The following is a 20,897-nucleotide window of genomic DNA, read 5'->3' on the forward strand; positions in this document are numbered from 1 at the left end:
ATCCTACTCCAACTTCTATGGATTCAATCCCACTGCTCCTGCAACTTCCATGGACTCAATCCCACTCCAACTTCCATGGACACCATCCCACTGCTCCTTCAATTTCCATGGACTCAATTCCACCCCAACTTACATGGACTCCATCCTACTGCTCCTCCTCCCAACTTCCATGGATTCAATCCCACCCCAACTTCCATGGATTCAATCCCACCCCAACTTCCATGGACTCCATCCCACTGCTCCTCTTCCCGCTCCTCTGCAGGACAAGGGACAAGGTTTTCCACACGGAACTGTTTTATTAGGAAAAGATCCATTAACCATAAAAAACCCCAAAATAGAGGAGCGGGAAACGCTCCCGGAGCGTCGGGAAATTCCGGGAGCCGAGCAAATCCCACATGGAACTCAGCCAGATGCGGAGCAGCCAATGATTCCTGAGCCTTCCCACGGGAATTCCAGGGCTGGCCGTGGATATTCCCGAACCCTCAGAACCTCGAGGAGTCTCTGCACAGGAACCAATCCCTGGGAAATGATCCTGATTTTCCAAGGGCTGTTGGAATCTCCCTTTCCCAGCGAGTCTGGATTGACTTTTCCAACCCCAGCCTGGAGTTTTCCCACTTTTCCTTGTTCCAAGGAAGTTCCAGCGAACTGGGGAGGGTCTGTCCCGCTCCCATCAACCCCCCACGATCCCAGGATTGGGGAATTTTGGGAAGAGGGATGAACGGGGAGGGCCACGGGGCCGGCGTGAGGCAGATCTGGATCCTGTTCCCGATGGATTCTCCTCAGTCGGAGTCGCTCCCGTCCTGCTTTGCGGATCCCACGGCCGAGGCCAGCTCCTCCTCCTGCCCCTTCAGGCGCTCTCCTGCCGGGAGAAAAGCCACGGAAAAGGGATGGATGGATTGGATTGGATTGGATCGGGAGCGAGCCGGAAGAACCCCAGAACCCTTCCCTTGCCACGATCCGAGCGCTCCCAGAGCCTCCTTGGGACCAACGGCTTCCCGGATCCATTTGGGAAGGGATCAAACCCCGCCTGGATCCCTGGAAGTGTCCAAGGATCAAACCCCACCTCCCCGGCCCAGAGCTCCCAGTGTGGATCCCGGGATCCCTCTGGAATGAGCCACCCCCGTTCCCGCGGCTCCGGAACGCACGGATCAGCTCCGCGATGGCTCGCTGTGTCCTCTTCTCCAGCTTTTCCAGCTTCTTGGACACGTCCCGCTTCAAATCCCTGCGAGGAGAGCAATGAGGTCAGGACAATTCCATGGCCAGGCAGGACCCGGCTTTCCCACCAGGAATTCCTTCTCTTTCCCAAGAGCCACCATTCCAAAACCAGCCCAGGATTTCCAGCACAGGATTCCCACATCCAGATTTCCCACCAGGAATTCCACATCAAGATTTCCAGCTCTGGAATTCCACATCCAGATTTCCACCTCTGGATTCCCATCTCTACATTCCCAGATCCAGATTCCCACATCCAGATTCCAGCTCTGGATTCCCACATCCAGATTCCAGCTCTGGAATTCCACATCCAGATTCCAGCTCTGGAATTCCACATCCAGATTTCCAGCTCTGGAATTCCCACATCCAGATTTCCAGCTCTGGATTCCCAGCTCTACATTCCCAGATCCAGATTCCCAACCCAAACTTCCAGCTCTGGAATTCCACATCCAGATTTCCAGCTCTGGAATTTCACATCCAGATTTCCAGCTCTGGATTCCCACATCCAGATTTCCAGCCCTTGGTGAAAAGCATTCCAAAGAATCAGCTGGAAAAGGGAATTCTGTCTCCCTCCACAGCCAGGTTTTCCAATTCCATGGAATCATGGAATGCTCGGGGTTGGAAGGGTCCTTAAAGCTCAGCTCATCCCGACTTCCCACAGGATTTTCCTGGCATTTTAAACCCTCACATTTCTCCTGGATATTCCCAACACGACCTCGAGGTGTTGGAGCCCCCCCAGTGATTCCAAGACCCTTTTCCCGGGAGCGGCATTCCGTCGGCACTCACCAGTCCGGTTTCCTGGGAGCCAAATTCGCCAGGTCCTAGGGAAGGGGAGGAGACATCCAGTGAATTCCAAAGGCAACATTCCAGCCTGGGCCTGGCACGGAGCAGCTCCGCATTCCCAATCCACATTCCCAGCTCCGCATTCCCACATCCCCATTCCCAGCTCCGCATTCCCAATCCACATTCCCAGCTCCGCATTCCCACATCCCCATTCCCAGCTCTGCATTCCCAATCCACATTCCCAGCTCCGCATTCCCACATCCCCATTCCCAGCTCTGGATTCCCAGATCCAATTTCCAGATCTGGATTCCCAATCTGGATTTCCAGCTCTGGATTCCAAATCAGATTCCCACCTCTGGGTTCCCAGCTCTACATTCCCAGATCCAGATTCCCAACCCAGATTCCCACCTCTGGATTCCCAGCTCTACATTCCCAGATCCAGATTCCCAACCCAGATTCCCAGCTCTGGATTCCCAGCTCCAGATTTCCAGCTCTGGATTCCCAGATCAAATTTCCAGACCTAGATTCCCAGATCCACATTTCCAGCTCTGGAATTCCACATCCAGATTTCCACATCTGGATTTCCAGCTCTGGATTCCCAATCAATATTCCCACATTCCCACATTCCCATACCCACACTTCCAGCTGTGGATTCCCACATACAGATTTCCAGATTCCCAGATCCAATTTCCAACTCTGGATTCCCAATCTAGGTTTCCAGCTCTGGAATTCCACATCCAGATTCCCAGATCTGGATTCCTTGCTCCAGATTTCCAGCTCTGGATTTCCATATCCGGATTTCCAGCTCTGGAATTCCATATCCAGATTTCCAGATCTGGATTTCCAGATCGGATTCCCAATCTGGATTTCCAGTTCTGGATTCCCAATCAGATTCCCAGCTCTACATTCCCAGATCCAGATTTCCAGCTCTGGATTCCCAGATCCAGGTTTCCAGCTCTGGAATTCCACATTCAGATTCCCAGATCTAGATTCCCAATCCGGATTTCCAGCTCTGGATTCCCACATACAGATTTCCTGCTCTGTAATTCCACATCCAGATTCCCAGCTCTGGATTCCCAGATCATATTTCCAGTTCTGGATTCCCAGATCCAGATTTCCTACTCTGTAATTCCACATCCAGATTTCCAGCTCTGGATTCCCTGTTCCAGATTTCCAGCTCTGGATTCCCTGTTCCAGGTTTCCAGCTCTGGAATTCCCTGTTCCAGGTTTCCAGCTCTGGAATTCCTCATCCAGGTTTCCAGCTCTGGATTCCCAGATCCAATTCCCAGATCCAATTCCCAGCTCTGGATTCCCAGGAATTCCCGCTGTACCTACCACCTCATCGATGATGGGCTCCGGCTTGGCCGCTTCCAGCTGCTCCTTCACCGTCTCCTCCACTAGATGGGGGAACAGGATCAGTGTCGGAAAACCGGGAATTCCACCGGGAGCTCCGGGCTCGGCTCCCAGGCGCTTCCCTAAAACCCCATTCCTGCAGCTTCACCCAAAACCACGGCGCCTTCACTTCCAAACCCCGCTGGAGACTCCTAAAAATTCTCTGGGAATGATGGAAATCCCACAACCGGAAGACGCTTGGGATCAAGGCCTCTTTTCCCAACTTCTGCAGGGATCAGCTGCTCCAGAGGTCTGGAATTTTGTTCTCCCGGACTCATTTCCGGGCCTGGGATGCTTTGGAGGAGTCCAGCTCCAGCTCAGGCTTCGGGAATATCCGGGATAATGGGAAAAAACTCATGGAAAAAACCGCCCACGGAAGGGCTGCGGCACCAGGGAGCACATCCCGCCCCAGCCCATGGATTTCATGGAATCAAGGACAATTCCAGTTGGAAAAGCCCTCTGGGATTGAATCCAAACATTCCCAGCGGTGCCAAGGCCACGTCCCCACATCCACAGGGATTTCAATCCCTCCAGGAATGCAGCTCCAGCACCGTGAGACAACCGGAATATTCCCAATATCCCACCTGGTTATTCCCAATTCCTGGGAGCAGATCCTGATCCCCCCCCTGCTCCTGACAGGGAGTTGTTCCCCCTGAGCTTCCTTTGCTCCAGGAGAACATTCCCAACTCCCTCAGGAATTCCCCAGCTCTGTTCCCTTCCCCGGACACGCTCCAGCCTTTTCCTGTTTTTCCTTTAAGTGGAAGTTTTAATCCTATAAAAACACAAGGAAAGGGCAGTGCCGGAATTCCCGGCCATTCCCAACCCTCCCTTTTTATCCATTTTTCAAGGGATTTATCCCAGGAAAACTCCACATTTCAGGATCCAGGGAAACTCCTTCCCTTCCCCCTCAGGTGATTTATGGAAGTTCCGGGTGAGGAAATTCCAGTCCCAACGCCCTCAGCTCCGGCCCGAGATTTCCTTCCAGATAAATCCAACAAAAAAACAGCCGGAATTTCCGGGAGGCTCCTCCAGGGAGGCTCCTCCGAGCACGAATCCTTGGATTTGGGCCTGGGATTGTTCCCACCCTTCTTGTGCAACGCTGGGTGTGGGGGTGGCAGGATCAGGCAATTCCAACCCCTCCAGGCTCCGTGGACACCTCATCCCGATGGATCTCCCACCTTGGGAAGAGCACAGAGCTTCCCAAGCCCTCGTTTCCCTTCCCACATTCCCGGTTTTTCCCACCTGAAGCCGGTTTGGCCGGGGGCAGCTTCCTCTTCTTCAGCTCCTCATCCTCGGGATCGTAATTCCGCAGCTTGATCTCCCTGGGAAAAGCGGGAAGAGCCGTGAGAAAAATCCGGGAAGCCCCGGCGGGCGCTCAGGAAAAGCAGGAATGTTGGAATCAGGAGCCAGAGGCAGCTGAAATCCTGGAATTGTTGAGGTTGGAAAAGCCTCCGAGATGATCAAATCCGGTGATCCGTGGCCCCGAGTGCCGCGTCCACGGCTTTGAAATCCCACCGGGAATGGGGATTCCCATTCCACATTCCATGAGGAATATTCCCAATATTCCAACCAGCCGGCTCTAAAAACTGGAATACTCAGGATGGAAACCTCAGGGAAGATCCAAAATCATGGAAAAAACTCAGGGAAAGATGGGAGGGGAAAAAGGGATTATTTGGGATGCAGGGTGGTTTTCCCAGCGTTCCTGGGAATGCCAAAATCAGGGAGCAAATCCCAGTGCTGGAATAAATGGATGGTGGAGCTGAGGGACCCAAAGGTCACTTGGAAGTTTTTCCATGTTTTCCTCTCCTCCAGGGAAGCTCAGGAGTCCGGATTGAGCCACAATTCCATGAAATTCACGTTTAATTTGGGCTGTAATTCCTCATTCCCAGGAGGCCGCGGATCCCTGGAACATCTGCAGGGATAACGAGGGAGGTGAAGCTCGAGAACGGCCGAGGACGGGATTCATCGGGATCAAGAGAAGCTCGGGAAGCAGAGGAGCGGGATTTTATGGAAAACATCAAAAATCCAACCTTGGAAGTCACTGGAGTGAGGGTGGAAATTCCAACCTTTCCCGTTGAATCCCATTCCCGTTCTGGCACGGGAATTCCTGGCCAAGGGGCTGAGCCGCTCCACGGGAATCTGGGAATGCCAGGAATTGTCCCAGGATCTCGCTGGGGTCAGTGAGGGAATTCCTTGGGATCAGGGACAGCTCCTACGATCCCAGGCTGCTCCTCGGGCACTTCCAGGGATCCAGGGGCAGCCACAGGAATTCTCTGGGAATTCCATCCCAGCCCTTCCCCATCCTCCCAGCCGGGAATTCCTTCCCAAGAAGGAACTGGGAGGATTTGGGAAGTGCAGAATTCCAGGGGGAAGCGCTGCCAGGGGTGGCCCATTCCCAAATCCAGGTTTCCCTCCGGCCCAGAGCTCCTGGCTGGGAAGCAGAGGGATCCCGGCTTTTTTTGGGGATGAGGCCCCTGGCACCGGCATTCCGGGAATGTGCGGAATGCCCGGAGCGTTCCGATGGAAACCGGGCCCCACCGAGCTCCGGCTGCTGTTCCAGCCCCGAAGGGCTTTATGGAACAAACAATTCCATGGATTTTTCCAAGCCTTGCGGGAGCACCGGGAATGGCTCTGCCGTGAAAAGCTGGAATGGGGATCTCTCCCTTGCTCCTGTTGTTATTCCCAAAAGCCACTTGGAGCTGCTCCGGGAGCAGCTTCCCAATCCCAATCCCTGAGGATGAGGATTTCACCTCCAGGAACAGCGGGAAAAACGGATGGAGATCATGGAATTATCATGGAATTATCCAGGAATGGGCTGGGTTGGAGGGGATCTCTGGGATGATCCCATTCCCAGCCCTGCCACGGCAGGGAATTCCCGTTATCCCAGCCCCATCCAGCCTGGCCTTGGGCACTTCCAGGGATCCAGGGGCAGCCACAGCTGCTCTGGGAATTCCATCCCAGCCAGGAATTCCTTCCCAATATCCCATCCATCCATCGGGAGCCATTCCCTGCATCCTGTCCCTCCATCCCAAATCCCGCTCCAGCTCTCCCGGAGCCCCTTCAGGCCCCGGAAGCGGCTCCGAGCTCTCCCTGGATCCACCTCTTTTCCAGGTGAACATTCCCGGTTTTCCAGGAGCAGAGGGGCTCTAGCCCTGGAGCAGCTCCGTGGGATCCTCTGGATTCCAGCAGGCGCTGCCGACATTCCCAGATTCCTCACGCAAGGCGCCAAAGGAGGAAGAGGCGGATCCAGGAGAATCTGGAGGAAAAGCTTTTCCCTGGAAAAGCTGCTCCTGCTCCCGGAGCGGCTCCGGAAGGAAGGAATCCCGGAAATTCCCACCTCTCTCCGCACCAATCCTGCCAGGCCGGGAGTTTTTCCAGGCCGTGCTCCCTGCTGGAGCCATCCAGGTGTTCCGGGAGAGCTGGAAAAGATCCCAAATCCATCAGGATTGAGCTTTTCCAGGTGCTGGAAATTGGGAATTCCAAACTCTGGGAATTTCAATACCCACGAGTAAAACCGGGACAAAGCCCACATTCCAAACCCTGGGAATGCCAAACCTCATCCGTGTTTTCCTGCGGCTCCTCCAGGCTGGGATGGATCCAAACCCAAATTCCAGCCTTGAGGTTCAAGCCAAAGGAGCCCTGGAGGCACCTCGGGAACGCGGGATAACAGCCGGGAAAACCACTGGAATTCCAGGATCCACAATCCCAGCGCAGAGCTGGCCCCAGGGTCGGGAGCAGGAATTCCCATTCCCAGGAATTCTCCCGCAGGAAGGGCAGCTGGAAATCCCGAAATTCCATGCCCAAAACCCCGTTGGGGGGGGATGAATTCCCAGGAAGGATTCCCAGAAAAGGAACTGGAAGGAGGCTCATCCCGATCCCAGGGAAAATCCAGGATCATCCAAAGCCTCCCCAGGAAGATCCAGCCGGGCTCGGGATCACAGGATTGGTTCCATCCTGAGGGAAAATCCAGAGGGAGGAGATCCCAAACCATGGATCGGAACCTTCAGGAATTTTCCCAGCCTGGATCCCAGTGCTCTCAGATTCCAGATGGATTCGATCCCTGTTTTCCCTTTTCCAGCTTGGAGCAAAAAGTGGCAGCTCTGGACTTTGCCCATTCCCATTCCCGTTCCCGTTCCCATTCCCGTTCCCATTCCCGTTCCCGTTCCCATTCCCGTTCCCGTTCCTGTTCCCATTCCCGTTCCCATTCCCATTCCCGTTCCCATTCCCGTTCCCATTCCCATTCCCGTTCCCATTCCCCCCCTTCCTCCTCTTCCTGAGCACATTCCCGATGGGAAGGGATCCCTGGGACGCTCCACGTCCGTGTCCCAGCGGGAGCAGATCCCGGGAATTCCCACTTTTATTCCTGATAAATTTTTTTCCCCACTCTTTTCCCTGTCCCAAAGCCCTTCCCTGCCATTCCCAGGCTCCGGGATGAAGGGAATCCCATCCCGGATTCTCCTGGCGAGCCCAACCCCCTCTGGAGCCGAATCCCGAGGGATTTCCAGGCTGGAAACATTTCCTGCCCGGTGACATTCCAGAGGGAGCAATTCCAGAGGGAGATCGGCTTTCCCAACCCCCACTCCTCCCCCAGAGCAGGAGCCGAAACTTCCAAGGAAAATTCCGTCTCCGAGGGCGGGGCTCGCTGCGGATTCCCTGGGAAAGCTGGAAAATCCCGGATTCTTTTTGTCCCATCCCTCTCCAAGCTTTTCCTTGGAAAATCCCGGATTCTTTTTGTCCCATCCCTCTCCAAGCTTTTCCTTGGATTTCCAGCTCCGCTTTTCCCGGCTCTGAGATGCTCCGCCGCCACCGGGAGCCGCAATTCCAAGGCTGGGAGCTGCGGGATGGGAATTCCAGGCTCCGGCAGGTCCCAGATTCCCAAATCCAGCGTTTGATCCCACTGGGAATGAGGCGGAAATCCCAAATCCCAATCCACGGCCTTTTCCCGGGAAAAGCGGATTCCCGATCCACACCTAAATGCCAGCTTTTCACAGCTCCAGGGAGAATTCCCAGAGTTTGGATCAGGGATTGGAGCTGGAATTCCTGGGAGAAGAGCAGGGAATTTGCAGGAAAATGAGGATGGAAAAATGGGATGGGGAGGACGGAACAAAACGGGAAGTGGCCAAAAAAAAATTGGGAGCACGGGCCGGGAAAAAATTTGGGAAAAGCAGAGTCCAGGGAATCCCGTCCTTCCTGCAGCCAGGAAAATTGGGAATCTCCAGCCCTGGAAGTGTCCAAGGCCAGGCTGGATGGGAGCTGCTCTCATGGAATGGGATCATCCCGGATTCTTTCCCATCCAAGGAATTCCGGGATTCTAAGGAATGCCTTCCCCAAGGAATTTTCCCCAGCTTTCCCAAGGGGATCCCTGGGAAAATGTGGAGAAGGGGTGGGAGAATCCCAGAATTCCAGAAGGGGTTTTCCCTCAATTCCACAATCTCGGGCTGCTCCCGGCACTTCCAGGGCTGGAATCCGATGGAATTTCCCGTTAACCCAAGTGCCTGAGAGGGAATTCCTCAAATCCATCCAGAACCAGCGGGAAAAGCAGGAAGAAATCCTTGGAAAACGACTCCGTGCCCCGGCAGGGAGCTCCAGCTCCTTCTTCCCGGATTTTTCCCTCTCCAGCCATTCCCGAGGGGGCAGAGCCTGGAATCAGTTGGGAATCCCAGAGAATCCTCGGGATCACGGGGATCCGGGAAGCTCCTGAGGCTGGAATTCCATGCCAGGAAAGGCTGGGATGGAGCTGAAGGAACCGGGAGAGAAAATCCCAGGATTTTGCTCCACAAAGCCCGGGACCACCACATTCCCTATCCCACGGAATTCCTTCCTCCCGGAAAATCCAGCCCTTGGAGGGAAGGGAAATTCCATCCCCCAGGACTCCTCACTTCCCAAATCAAGGCGGAATTCCTGCAGATTTTTTCCCTTTTCCCCAATCCTGCGATTCCCTTTTCCATAGGGAGATTCCTGGGAAATGCAGATCCAAGAGGAAATCAAGGAATGGGCTCTTCCAGATCCAATTCCCGCGGGAAAAGCGGCCAGAGCAAGTCAAAAATCGGGAATTATCCCGGCAAAATTTGGGATTCAAACGTTCCCATGGAGCAGATTTTGCTGGAATTTGCTTTGGGAAATTCCCTCTGGATTCCAAACCAAACAGGCTGAGATGGGAAAGGTGGAAAACCAGGAAAATCCATCGGGAAGCGAAGTTTCCCCTGTCCTGAACGGGGGGAATCCCAAAGAATTCCATGAATTTGAGGAGAAAACCGGGATGGAATTTTCCCTCTCCACCTGCAACTTCCTTGGATTTTCCAGGAAATCATCCCGAGGCAGGGGAAGGATTTTGGCGGGATCTGCCAACGGATGGAGCAAAATCCATGGAAAATACTCAGTTCCGGGTGCTGCCGAACACCGGGAATGGAAAACTGGGAATGAAAGAAACTCCAGGAATGAAATTCCGGGAATTCCCCGGATCCTTCCAGCAGCGATTCCCAGGATAACACCAGCCCAAAGCAGGAGGTTCTTTGGGATTCCGAGGATTCCATCAGCTCTGGATCCGTTGATTATTTGGGAGATTCCCAAGCTCCACTTTCGCCTCCGGCACCGATTCCAAGCACAGAAAAATTCCCAAGAAATCTGGCGCTTCCAAATCCCCAAAATCTGGGATTTTCTCCACCAGAATTTGCTTTTTCCAAGGAGTCATTCCCAAAAAAAAAGAGGATTTTCCTCTTTTTTTTTCCTGGGTTCGTTTTTTCCATGGAGTTTTTTTAGGGATGAATCCGTGGGAATCGGCCACGTTCCAGGTTTTCCACCTAAATTTGTGATCCCGAAAAAAAAAATCCCTGCTGGGATTTTCCCAGCGGGAAAAACGCCTTTGGAATCGGCCGGATCTGGGCTGGGATCGCGCTCCTGTTTTTGAGGAAAACTCCCACAGGAATCCATGGAAAAATCCCAATCCGTGTGGGAACAGCCAGGAATTCAGGGAATCTCCCGACATTCCTTTGGAAACGCTCCTGGAATTCTTCCTCCAAGGCAGAGAGTCGAGGGAAAATCCTCCTGGGAAAGATTCCAAGGGAAAAGCGGGAAGGAAGAAGGAATTACCTGTGCTTGACCGGCTCCTCTTCCTCATCTTCCCTGGGAATTTTGGATTCCGGCTCCGCGCTCTCCTTGTTCTGCAGAAAAACCGGGAGAATCCGTCAGATTTCTCCGGAAAAACCGGGAGAGCGAAGAGTCCTCTGGGATTGGGAAATCCTCGGGAATTGTAGGAAGAGAAGGGATAGGAAAGGATTTGGGAATGAGGGATGAGAAGCGGCAAAAATTCGGGAATTCTCTGAGCGGGATTCTTTTATTCCTTAATTTATCATTTGGGATGGAAAACGAGGAAGGAATTCCGGCTCTGGGAAAAGCTTGGAGCAAAATTCCCTTGGGATAGGGAAAGAGGCTCCGTTGGCAGCGGCAGATCCCGGGAAAAGTGGTGGAATTCCCGCTTCTGTTCGTTTTCAGGAGCTGGGAATGAGAGGCCATGGAATTCTGGAATTCCAGAACTCCCCAACTTCCCAAAAAAAAAGCAAGAGCAGCTCCGCATTTCCCAGGGATGGACACGGCCAGCTCCACTTATCCCGACTTTTATTTCCCTGGAAAATCAGGAATAAGGAGATTTGAGCCCTCTCCATTCCCAGAGCTGAATTCCCAACTTTTCCTACAGGCACCAAAGGCTTGGATTGGGAAGGACGATCCCATTCCATGGGCAGGGAATTCCCACCAGCCTGAGCTGCCCTCAGACACTTCCAGGGATCCATGGAATTCCTTGGGAATTCCACACCACCTCCCTCCGGCCATTCCCTGGCTCCCATCCCAACTCCGGGATCCCGGCATTCCCGGATTCCCAGCCCCGGGAATGTTTTCAATCCCTGGATTCCTCCTCTCCCAAGCTCCGTTCCACATTCCAGGTTAAACAGACATTTCCGGAATGTTCTGCTCCTGCTCCGAGGAGGGAAATATTCCCGCTTTTCCGAGGGAAAACTGACAGCGACCATCCCTAAAATCCCAATTCCATTCCCTGCTCTAAGTCCATTAAAACTCTGGGATGATCCCAGGAATTCCCTACTCTGTAAATTCCATAAAAACTGGGAAGAGGGAAGGGATGGGATGGGATGGGATGGGAAGGGAAGGGAAGGGAAGGGAAGGGAAGGGAAGGGAAGGGAAGGGAAGGGAAGGGAAGGGAAGGGAAGGGAAGGGAAGGGAAGGGAAGGGAAGGGAAGGGAAGGGAAGGGAAGGGAAGGGAAGGGAAGGGAAGGGAAGGGAAGGGAAGGGAAGGGAAGGGAAGGGAAGGGAAGGGAAGGGAAGGGAAGGGAAGGGAAGGGAAGGGAAGGGAATTTCCCAGGAATGGCAGCAGGGATGGGCTCAGCTCCATCTAACCCAAGTTTTATTCCCACAGATCCGGGGGGGAGGAGATGGCAGCGCTCCTGAATTCCCACGGCTGAATTCCCAACGTTTCCTGAGCCCATGGGCACAGAAGGCCTGGATTGGGAGGGATCCTAAGGATCATCCCATTCCATGGCAGGAAATTCCTGCTGTCCCAGGCTGCTCCAGCCTGGCCTTGGGCACTGCCAGGGATCCAGGGGCAGCTCCAGGAATTCCAAATATCCAAATATCCCAAAAAATCAGGATCCCAAGTATCCCAGAGAACTCAGGATCCCAATTATCCCCAAGAATTTGGGATGCCAAATATCCCAAAGAACTCGGGATCCTCCCATCCAGGAATTCCCAATATCCCATCCATCCAGTGGGAGCCATTCCCTGTGTCCCGTCCCTCCATCCCCAATCCCAAATCCCTCCCCAGCTCTCCTGGAGCCACTTCAGGCCCCAGAAGTGGCTCCAAGCTCTCCCTGGATCCGTCTCTTTTCCAGGTGGACATTCCCAGTTTTCCCAGAGCAGAGGGGCTCCAGCCCTGGAGCAGCTCCATGGGATCCTCTGGATTCACTTCCTTCTTGCCCTGAGCATCCCTGGATCCCTGGGATCCCAATCCATCCCAATCCCATCTACAAATCAACATTCCCGGGCTGGAATTGTTGGGAAGAACCTCCAGGAACATTTCCCGAGGTGAAACATTCCCGGTGCTCCGGCCCTTTCCGACTTCCCGAAAAAAGGAACGGATCCTTCGGAGCCTCCCGGCTGGAAAAACTTCCCCGGGCTCCGTTTCCACAGCAACGCCTTTCCCAAGGCTCCGACAAAACAAATCCCAGCGGGAAAAAAAAAATCCGGGAATAGCGAGGACGAGGCAAAGCTCGGGATCGTCCGGGCCTTCGGGAAAGCCGGGAAAGGGCGGAAAAGCAGGAAAATCCTGCGGGAAGGAGCCGCTCCCGCTCCGGCCTCCGTGGAGGAGCGAGGATGTGGCTCTGGAGCGAATCCAGGCGGGAACAAAAGGTTGGGATGAAGCCAAAGGGATTTTTCCGGCTGGAGGAACGAGGCGGGGAACGCTCCGGAGCCGCGGGAGACTTTTCCTTCCCACAAAAACACGGGAAGGATCCAGCTTTTCGTGGATTTGGGGATAAAAAAGCAGGAGAAGGAGATGTGGAATGGTGGAATGTTCTTGGATGAGGGAACGTGAGCCTGGAATTCCCCCGGCAATCCCAGCTGGATTTGGTGGGAGAGATCCTTTGGGAATGTCAGCAGGGAATTTTCCCGGGAAATTCCCTCAGAGCGGATCTTTGAGCCATCAAATCCCAGATTTTCACAGCACGGGGAAAAGGGGAAAAGCTGGAAATCCGGGATGTGCCCAAAGGGAAATCCCAAATCTTGTCCCTAATGATGGGAAAAGTCCCTCATTCCGCACGTTCCATGGGATGAAAGGAAAAGCGGGAATCCCAAAGCAGGAATTCCTGAATTTCCAGCTTTTCGCTTCCATTCTCTGGATAATCCTGGAAAACATTCCCACAAAAAGCTTTGTGGGAATCAACCTCTGCTGGATTCCCTTGGGAATCCCAGCCCTGCCCACAGAGGAGCCTCCTGGAGCAGTTTCCCATTTTTCCATGGAATTTCCCATCGGGAATCTCCTCAATCCATGGATTTCTTCCCCTCTCCTGCTCCTTTTTCCACCTGAAGGATTTTCCTTGCGGGAATCTGATCCGGAAATTCTGGGAGCAGACGGAAGAAATTCCCTTTTTTCCCGGTTTTTGGTGCCTCCAGCTCCAAGAGAATCCCAAAAAAACCTGGATTTTTCCACAGGCAGGACACAATCCAGGAACATTCCCGTTGTTTTCAGCAGGAATAACCCAAAATTCCACCCCTGAGCCACCGGAGTGACGGGAAAACTCCAAGAAAAGCAGAATTCCTGAATGGAAGGGATGTAAAAAACTGGGAAAATTGGGATATTTCCAGGAGATTTTCCTTCTTTCAGCTTCTCACGGATTTTTAGGAAGTCCTGGATTTCCGAGGAATTTTTTGCCGGTGAAAATCCGCTGTCCTTGGAATGCTTCCCGGAGATCTGAAGCTCGGGATCGTTCGCATTCCCTGAATTTCTGGGAAATAACAGGAACGGAACCGACCAGGAATAAAGGGAAGGTATAAAAGTTGGGAAAAGCCTTTCACAGCTCCTAAAAAAAGCAGGAAAAGCTTCCCAAGGATCTCGAGCACCTCCAGGAAAACTGCTGGAATTTTCACCATCCTCCTGGAATATCCAGCCTTTATTCCCTTTAAAACCCGGAATTCCGGGTTTGCTTTGCTTCCCGATGGATTTCAGGCCTGGAATGTTCTGGATTCCCCATCCATGGAATTGGATAAGCTTTCAAGGCCCTTTCCCAAAAGAAATCCGGGATTTTGGGATTCTCCTCGCTTTCCTAAGGCGGGAATTTCCATCCAAACTTTTTCCACATCCCAACAAAATTCCCAAATTTCTCCCCTGAGGGTTGGGAGCTCTCCCAGAATCCTCCAGCAGGAAAAGTCTCCCTCTGCATCCAAGCTTCTTTTCCAGGAGCTCCAGTGTCCGTCCTCATCCCTCTGGAATCCACTGGATCCACCCAATTGGAAAAATTTCTTTCCAGCCTTTTTTTTATTCCTGTACTTTTCTTCCCACCTTTCTTTTCCTGCTTTTATTCCCACCTTTTTTTCCTTTTCCCACCCTTTTTTTTTCCTACCTTTTTTTGCTTTACCCACCCATTTTTCCTGCCTTTTTTTTCCTTTTCCCACCCTTTTTTTCCCGTTTCTTTTCCTTTTCTACCCTTTTTTTTCCTGCTTTTTTTTTCCTTCTCCCACCTTTTTTTTCCCCACCTTTTTTCTTTTCCCAGCCTTTATTTTCCCCTTTTTCCTCTTTTCCGCCCTTTTTTTTCCTTTTTTTCCTTTCCCGCCCTTTTTGTCCCACCTTTTTTTCTTTTTTCCCCTTTTTTTTCCTTTCTCGCCTTTTTCCCTTTTCCCACCTTTTTTTCCCACCTTTTTTTCCTTTTCCCACCCTTTTTTCTCCCATTTTTTTTCCTTCTCCCACCTTTTTTTTCTGGCCTTTTTTCTTTTCCCAGCCTTTATCTTCCCCACCTTTTTTTCTCTTTCCCCCCCTTTTTTTTCCTTTTTTTCCTTTCCCGCCCTTTTTTCCTGCCTTTTTTTCCTTTTCCCGCCTTTTCTCCTTTCCAGCCCTTTTTTTCCCACCTTTTTTCTTTTTTCCCACCCTTTTTTCCCCACCTTTCTTTCCTTTTCCCACCTTTTTTTCCCTTTCCCACCCTTTTTTTTCCCGCCTTTTTTGCCTTTTCCTGCCTTTTCTCTTCCCACTCTCAGCTTTCCATCCCTGGAAAAGCGGGAATTCTCCGTTCCAAACCAAAGAGCCGCTCGGAATTCCCAGGAACGGGACGACCCCAAAGGTCCTTCCCAACAAAGCGTTCCATGGAATAAACCGGGAATTCCCAACGGGAATCCCCATCCCAAAGAGGCTCCGGGTCACTCCTCGTTTCCACGGATCCCATCCCAAAGCTCCGGCAAAAAGGGCGAATCCGGCCGGAATTCCGGGAGAGCAAAAGGAGCCCGGGATGGGATTTGGGATCCAAAGGAGTTCTGAATCCTTTTTGAACGGATGAAAATTCCGGAAAAATCTCCGTGTCCGTTGCCGTGGAGATGGAGGAGTGGCGGGAAAATCCGATCCCGGTGATTTTGTTATGGAATTAACCCTCCCCTGGAAAAATCCCAGTGGGAAAGAGAGAGGTGGGATTCCAGGAGAAGGAAAACGGTGGAATTGTGATTTTCCAAGGTTTTGTCTCCACCGGTGACAGGAAAGGAATTCCGGAATCCTGGAATTCTTGAGGTTGGAAAAAACTGGGAGATGGAGTCTAAGCGTTCCCAAGGGATCCGCAGGGATTCCAAACCCTCCCGGAACGGGAATTGCCCTGGGAGCGGCATCCGGAATATTCCAGAGGCTGCGCGTGCAGGGGGAGGGGCTGGAGAGCACCAAATCCTCTGGGCCACCTTATCCCAAAAACTCGGGATCCCAAAGAACTCAGGATCCCAAATTATCCCAAAAAATCAGGATTCCAAATATCCCAAAGAACCCGGGAATCCCAAATATCCCAAAGAACTCGGGAATCCCAAATTATCCCAAAAACTCGGGATCCCAAAGAACTCAGGATCCCAAATTATCCCAAAAAAATCAGGATTCCAAATATCCCAAAGAACTCGGGAATCCCAAATTATCCCGAAAATCTTGGGATCCCAAAGAAGAACTCGGGAATCCCAAATATCCCAAAGAACTCGGGAATCCCAAATTATCCCAAAAATCTTGGGATCCCAAAGAAGAACCCGGGAATCCCAAATATCCCAAAGAACTCGCGATCCCAAATATCCCAAAGAACTCAAGATCCCAAATTATCCCAAAGAATTCAGGATCCCAAATATCCCAAAGAACACGAGATCCCAAATATCCCAAAGAACTCGGGAATCCCAAATTATCCCAAAAATCTTGGGATCCCAAATATCCCAAATAACTTGAGATCCCAAATTATCCCAAAAATCTTGGGATCCCAAATATCCCAAATAACTTGAGATCCCAAATTATCCCAAAAATCTTGGGATCCCAAAGAGCTCAGAATCCACATGGGATGTTCGGATTCTCCTCCAACACCTCCAAATCCATTCCAGACCCTCTGGGATCCCAAAATCCTCATTCCAAACTTTCTGCATCCCAAATATCCCCAGACCCACCCCAAACTCTCTGTGCCCCACCCCATTCCTAGCTCTGGTCCCGATCCTCTGCATCCCAAATATCCCAAAGAATTTCGGATCCCTGTGGGATCCTCTGGCACCCCCAGCCCCATCCCAGCCCCCTCTGGGAACCCAAAATCCCATCCCAAATATCCCAAAAAAACCTCGGGATCTGTCTGGAAACTTCTGGCACCGCCAGCGCCTCTGGGATCCCAAAATCCAGTCCCAAATATCCCCAAAAAAACTCGGGATCCACCTGGAGCCCTCTGTCTGCCCCCCAACTCCTGAGACCCCCAAATCCCATCCCAAATATCAAAAAAAAACCTCGGGATCCGCCTGGAACCCTCTGGCACCCCAGCCCCCTCTGGGAACCCCAAATCCCATCCCAAATATCCCAAAAAGACCTCGGTATCCACCTGGAGCCCTCTGGTATCCCCAACCCAATCCCAGCCCCTCTGGGACCCCCAAAATCCTCAAATCCCATCCCAAATACCGCAAAAACCTCGGGATCCGCCTGGAATCCTCTGCCTCCCTCCCAACTCCTCAGGGACCCCCAAATCCCATCCCAAATATCCCAAAACCCCTCGGGATCCGCCTGGAATCTTCTGGCCCCCCCAGCCCCCTCTGGGAACCCCAAATCCCACCCCAAATATCCCAAAAAAACTCGGGATCCGCCTGGAGCCCTCTGCCCCCCCCAGCCCCCTCAGGCCTCTCTCCAGGCCCGTCCCAGGCCCCTCCCGCCGCCTCGGCCCCACCGCGGCCCCTCCGAGCGCCTCCCCCGCGTTCCCCGCGCCCTGCCCGGCCCGACCTGCAGCGTTCGCTGCCTCAGGGCCCGGAGCCGCTCCCTCCGCTTCAGCGCCTCCTCCTCCAACCGCCCCAGGACCAATCCCGCCGCCTCCTCCGTTCCTTCCGCGCCGCCACCGGGCGCCGCCATCTTGTAGGCCTCTTCCCTCATGCCGTACAGCGCACGGTGCGCATGCGCGCTAGGCAGAGCGTGCCGAGCGCCGAGTGTACGGATGGGAGCAATCGATTTGTTGGCGGGGGGTGGGGTTGGGAAAGGGGAAGGTAAAAAAGAATTCGCCCTTAAATATTTGGGAATGGTTTAAAAGGAGAATAAAAAGGGAATGAAGGAGGAATTGTCGTGTTTCGTTTTGTTGGGGGTGTCTCCTAATGGGAGCGAGGCTCAGCTGAGCTAATTGGTGTTAATTATTTGGCGGGGGGGGGGGGGGGGGGGGGCTTTGTAAATAAATTTCTATTTTTTGGGAAGCCGGGAATGCGGGAATGGAACGGGAAATCAGCCGGGGATGGGGGATGGAGATGGGGAAATGGGGAAGGGGCGTTTTCCCCGCCCCAGCAGGTGGAGGGGAGTCCCCGCCCCAACACCTGGGGGAGGTTCCAGGGCCGGGCTCGGGGATGGGGGGGGTTCGGCGGGGGCGGAGCCGCCGCTGGTTCCCAGCCGGGCCGGCCCCGGGCATGGCTTCCCGGGAGCGCCTCTGCGAGCTCTGGATGCTCTACTTCGCCAAGGTGAGCCGGGCACCCCTCCCCGGGCACCCCGCACCCCCTCCCGGTATGGGGGTTCCCCCTTCCCCACCCCGCTGTTTGCAATTCCCGCCTCCCCCCATCCCCTCCTGTCCCCCATTGTCGCATCCCCCCGGTCCCCACCTCCCTCCCCCCGCCCGGGCTGCGCTGTCACATCCCGAGGGTCCCCGAGGGTCCCCAAACCGCCCCCGCGTTGGCTCCGTGCCTCCCCTCCCCACCCCCGTTTGTCACCGTGTGCCACCCCCTCCCCTCCCCCGCGCGCCGTTGTCACCTGCGGGGTGTCCCCAAAGCCGCCTCGGCCCCCGGCGACAGCCGGGACCCCCCCCCGGGGACACCGCATCCCGCGGGGACCCCCCCGCCCGCCCCGCCCCGAGGGAATTTGGGGTCCCCCCGCCCCTCTCCGCCCTCCCCGAAGGGGTTTGGGGGGTCCCCTGGAGCCCCCCGGGAGGGTTTTGGGGGCTCCGCGTGTCCCCTCGGCTGCCGGCGCCACCGCCCGGCGACAGGTGCGCGGTGACATTGGAACGGCGACAGGGTGGGGACAGCGGCGCCGCGGGGGGGGCTTTGGGGACCCTCCGCCGAGTCCTGGGGAATGTCCCCAAGGGGGTCCCTGGGTGGGGACAGCCCCCCCACCCCCCCCACCCCCCCCACCAGGTCACCCCAAAAGTCCCCGCGCGCTTCGTTTTGTCCTTAATTCCCCCCGGGAGGGGGTGGGGCGCGTCCTGGAGGGGAGGTGGCACCCCAGTGTCACCCCCGGGCCGTGTTACCCCCGGGTTGGGGGGACCCGGTGGATTTGGGGGTGAAATGCTCCCCCCAAAGGCCGCCGGGAGGGTTGGGGACATCCGCGGGGTCTGTCACCTCGGCTGGCCCCGCCAGTGTCACCTCGGCACCCCAAAACAAGGTGAGGGGACACGGCCGGGGGGGGCTCGGGCAGGGCCACGTGCTGGGACATCGGGGGGTGACGTGGGGACAGGTGCCACTGCACTGAGGTGACCGTGGTGGGACAGGGACAAGTGCCACATTGTCAGGGTGATTGTGGTGACATGGGGACAAGTGCCACAGCACCGAGGTGACCGTGGTGACATGGGGACAAGTGCCACACCACTGAGGTGACCATGGTGGTACAGGAACAGGTGCCACATAGTCAGGGTGACTGTGGTGACATGGGGACAGTGCCACTCCATCGGGGTGGCTGCAGCTGTGGGGACAGGTGCCACAGCACTGAGGTGACCGTGGTGGTACAGGGACAAGTGCCACAGCACCAAGGTGACCGTGGTGGCATAGGGACAGGTGCCACATTGTCGTGGTGACATGTGGACAGGTGCCACTCCATCAGGGTGGCTGTGGCTGTGTGGGGACAGGAGCCACTGCACTGAGGTGGCTGTGGTGCCATGAGGACAGGTGTCACATTGTCAGAGTGACTGTGGTGACATGGGGACAAGTGCCACACCACTGTGGTGACCGTGGTGGTACAGGGACAAGTGCCACAGCACCAAGGTGACCGTGGTGGCATGGGGACAGGTGCCACATTGTCGTGGTGACATGGGGACAAGTGCCACTTCATCGGGGTGGTTGTGGCTGTGTGGGGACAGGTGCCACATTGTCAGGGTGACCATGGTGATACAGGGACAAGTGCCACAGCACCGAGGTGACCGTGGTGGTACAGGGACAAGTGCCCCATTGTCGTGGTGCCATGAGGGGACAGGTGCCCACAGTCACAGGGGACACAGGTGCCACTCGTCAGGGTGGCCGTGCCACCTCTGAGGCGCCAGGGGCACAGCCAGAGCCCAGTGTCACCTCCCCGGCAGCGAAACCCGGTGGCCTTTGCCACAGCGATGTCCCCAAGGACACGCAGGACACGGCTGGGGGGACGTGGCCCAGGTGATGGCAGTGTCCCCTCGGTGGCAGTGTCCCCTCGGTGGCAGTGTCCCTGTCGGTGGCCCGGGAATGGCCGCCTCGTCTCCGGTGGCTTTCCGGCCGGACAGGGCCGCTGTCACCGGCACTGCCAGGGGACACGGCTGTCCCCAGGAGGACATGGCTGTCCCCAGGGGTGGCCGCGCTGTCCCCAGAGGTGGTGGCACTGCCAGGGGACACGGCTGTCCCCAGGAGGACACGGCTGTCCCCAGAGGTGGCCGCGCTGTCCCCACCCCCCGAAGGGGCGGCGGGACCGTGACCCCAGCGCCAGCACCGCGGGGTCACTCGGTGTCACCCGCGGGGTCACTCGGTGCGGGGGTGACATCCCGCCGCCTTTGTCCCTGCCACCTTTTGGAGGCTCCCCAGAAATTCCCGGCTCCAATTCCCGGTTCGGCATTCCCGGTTCGGCATTCCCGGTTCCAATTCCCGGTTCCAATTCCCGGTTCCAATTCCCGGCTCCAATTCCCGGTTCGGCATTCCCGGTTCGGCATTCCCGGCTCCAATTCCCGGTTCCAATTCCCGGTTCGGCATTCCCGGTTCGGCATTCCCGGCTCGGCATTCCCGGTTCCAATTCCCGGTTCGGCATTCCCGGCTCGGCATTCCCGGCGCTCCCAGGCGGCTCCGCGCCTGCCGAGCTCAGAAGCCGCCGAACCGGTTCTGCCGGCCAGGAACCGGCTGCGACAGCGCCGCGGGCTGGCACCGCCACTGCCACCGGTACTGCCGCCGGTACCGGTACCGCCACTGCCACCGGTACTGCCGCCGGTACCGGTACCGCCACTGCCACCGGTACTGCCACCGGTACTGCCGCCGGTACCGGTACCGACACTGCCGCCGGTACCGGTACCGCCACTGCCACCGGTACTGCCGCCGGTACCGGTACCGACACTGCCACCGGT

General features: G+C 55.2%; 2 protein-coding genes across 2 annotated transcripts in view; one reads left to right on the forward strand and one right to left on the reverse strand.

Moving 5' to 3' along the window:
* Positions 1–276: 276 nt before the first annotated feature.
* Positions 277–17,941, reverse strand: CCDC12 (coiled-coil domain containing 12). The gene is made up of 7 exons (XM_086867614.1): positions 17,360–17,941; positions 10,477–10,547; positions 4,630–4,709; positions 3,331–3,392; positions 1,999–2,033; positions 1,146–1,222; positions 277–859 (listed from the first exon to the last, which is right to left on the reverse strand). The coding sequence occupies exons 1-7, from the start codon at positions 17,504–17,506 to the stop codon at positions 780–782; spliced, it is 552 nt and encodes a 183-aa protein (XP_086723740.1). The 5' UTR covers positions 17,507–17,941; the 3' UTR covers positions 277–779.
* A 48-nt stretch (positions 17,942–17,989) lies between these two features.
* NBEAL2 (neurobeachin like 2) overlaps positions 17,990–20,897 on the forward strand; it is a 34,562-nt gene continuing 31,654 nt past the window's right edge. The window contains exon 1 of the mRNA XM_086867623.1: positions 17,990–18,075. Coding sequence (XP_086723749.1) covers positions 18,025–18,075 — 51 coding nt within the window. The 5' untranslated portion in view covers positions 17,990–18,024. The remainder of the gene's footprint in view (positions 18,076–20,897) is intronic.

This window comes from Cyanistes caeruleus, chromosome 1 (assembly GCF_971803275.1).
Source record: "Cyanistes caeruleus chromosome 1, bCyaCae1.hap1.1, whole genome shotgun sequence".
Classification (NCBI taxonomy): Eukaryota; Metazoa; Chordata; class Aves; order Passeriformes; family Paridae; genus Cyanistes; species Cyanistes caeruleus.

What these genes read in the sequence shown, in the direction of transcription:
- CCDC12 (XM_086867614.1), bottom strand. Translation starts at nt 17,506, where the DNA reads ATGAGGGAAGAGGCCTACAAGATGGCGGCGCCCGGTGGCGGCGCGGAA. An exon ending in GAGGAGCCGGTCAAGCACAG is followed by an intron (nt 4,710 to 10,476) that starts GTAATTCCTTCT and finishes CGCTTTTCCCAG; the next exon opens with GGAGATCAAGCTGCGGAATT. An exon ending in AGCCATCGCGGAGCTGATCC is followed by an intron (nt 860 to 1,145) that starts GTGCGTTCCGGA and finishes TTCTCCCGGCAG; the next exon opens with GAGAGCGCCTGAAGGGGCAG.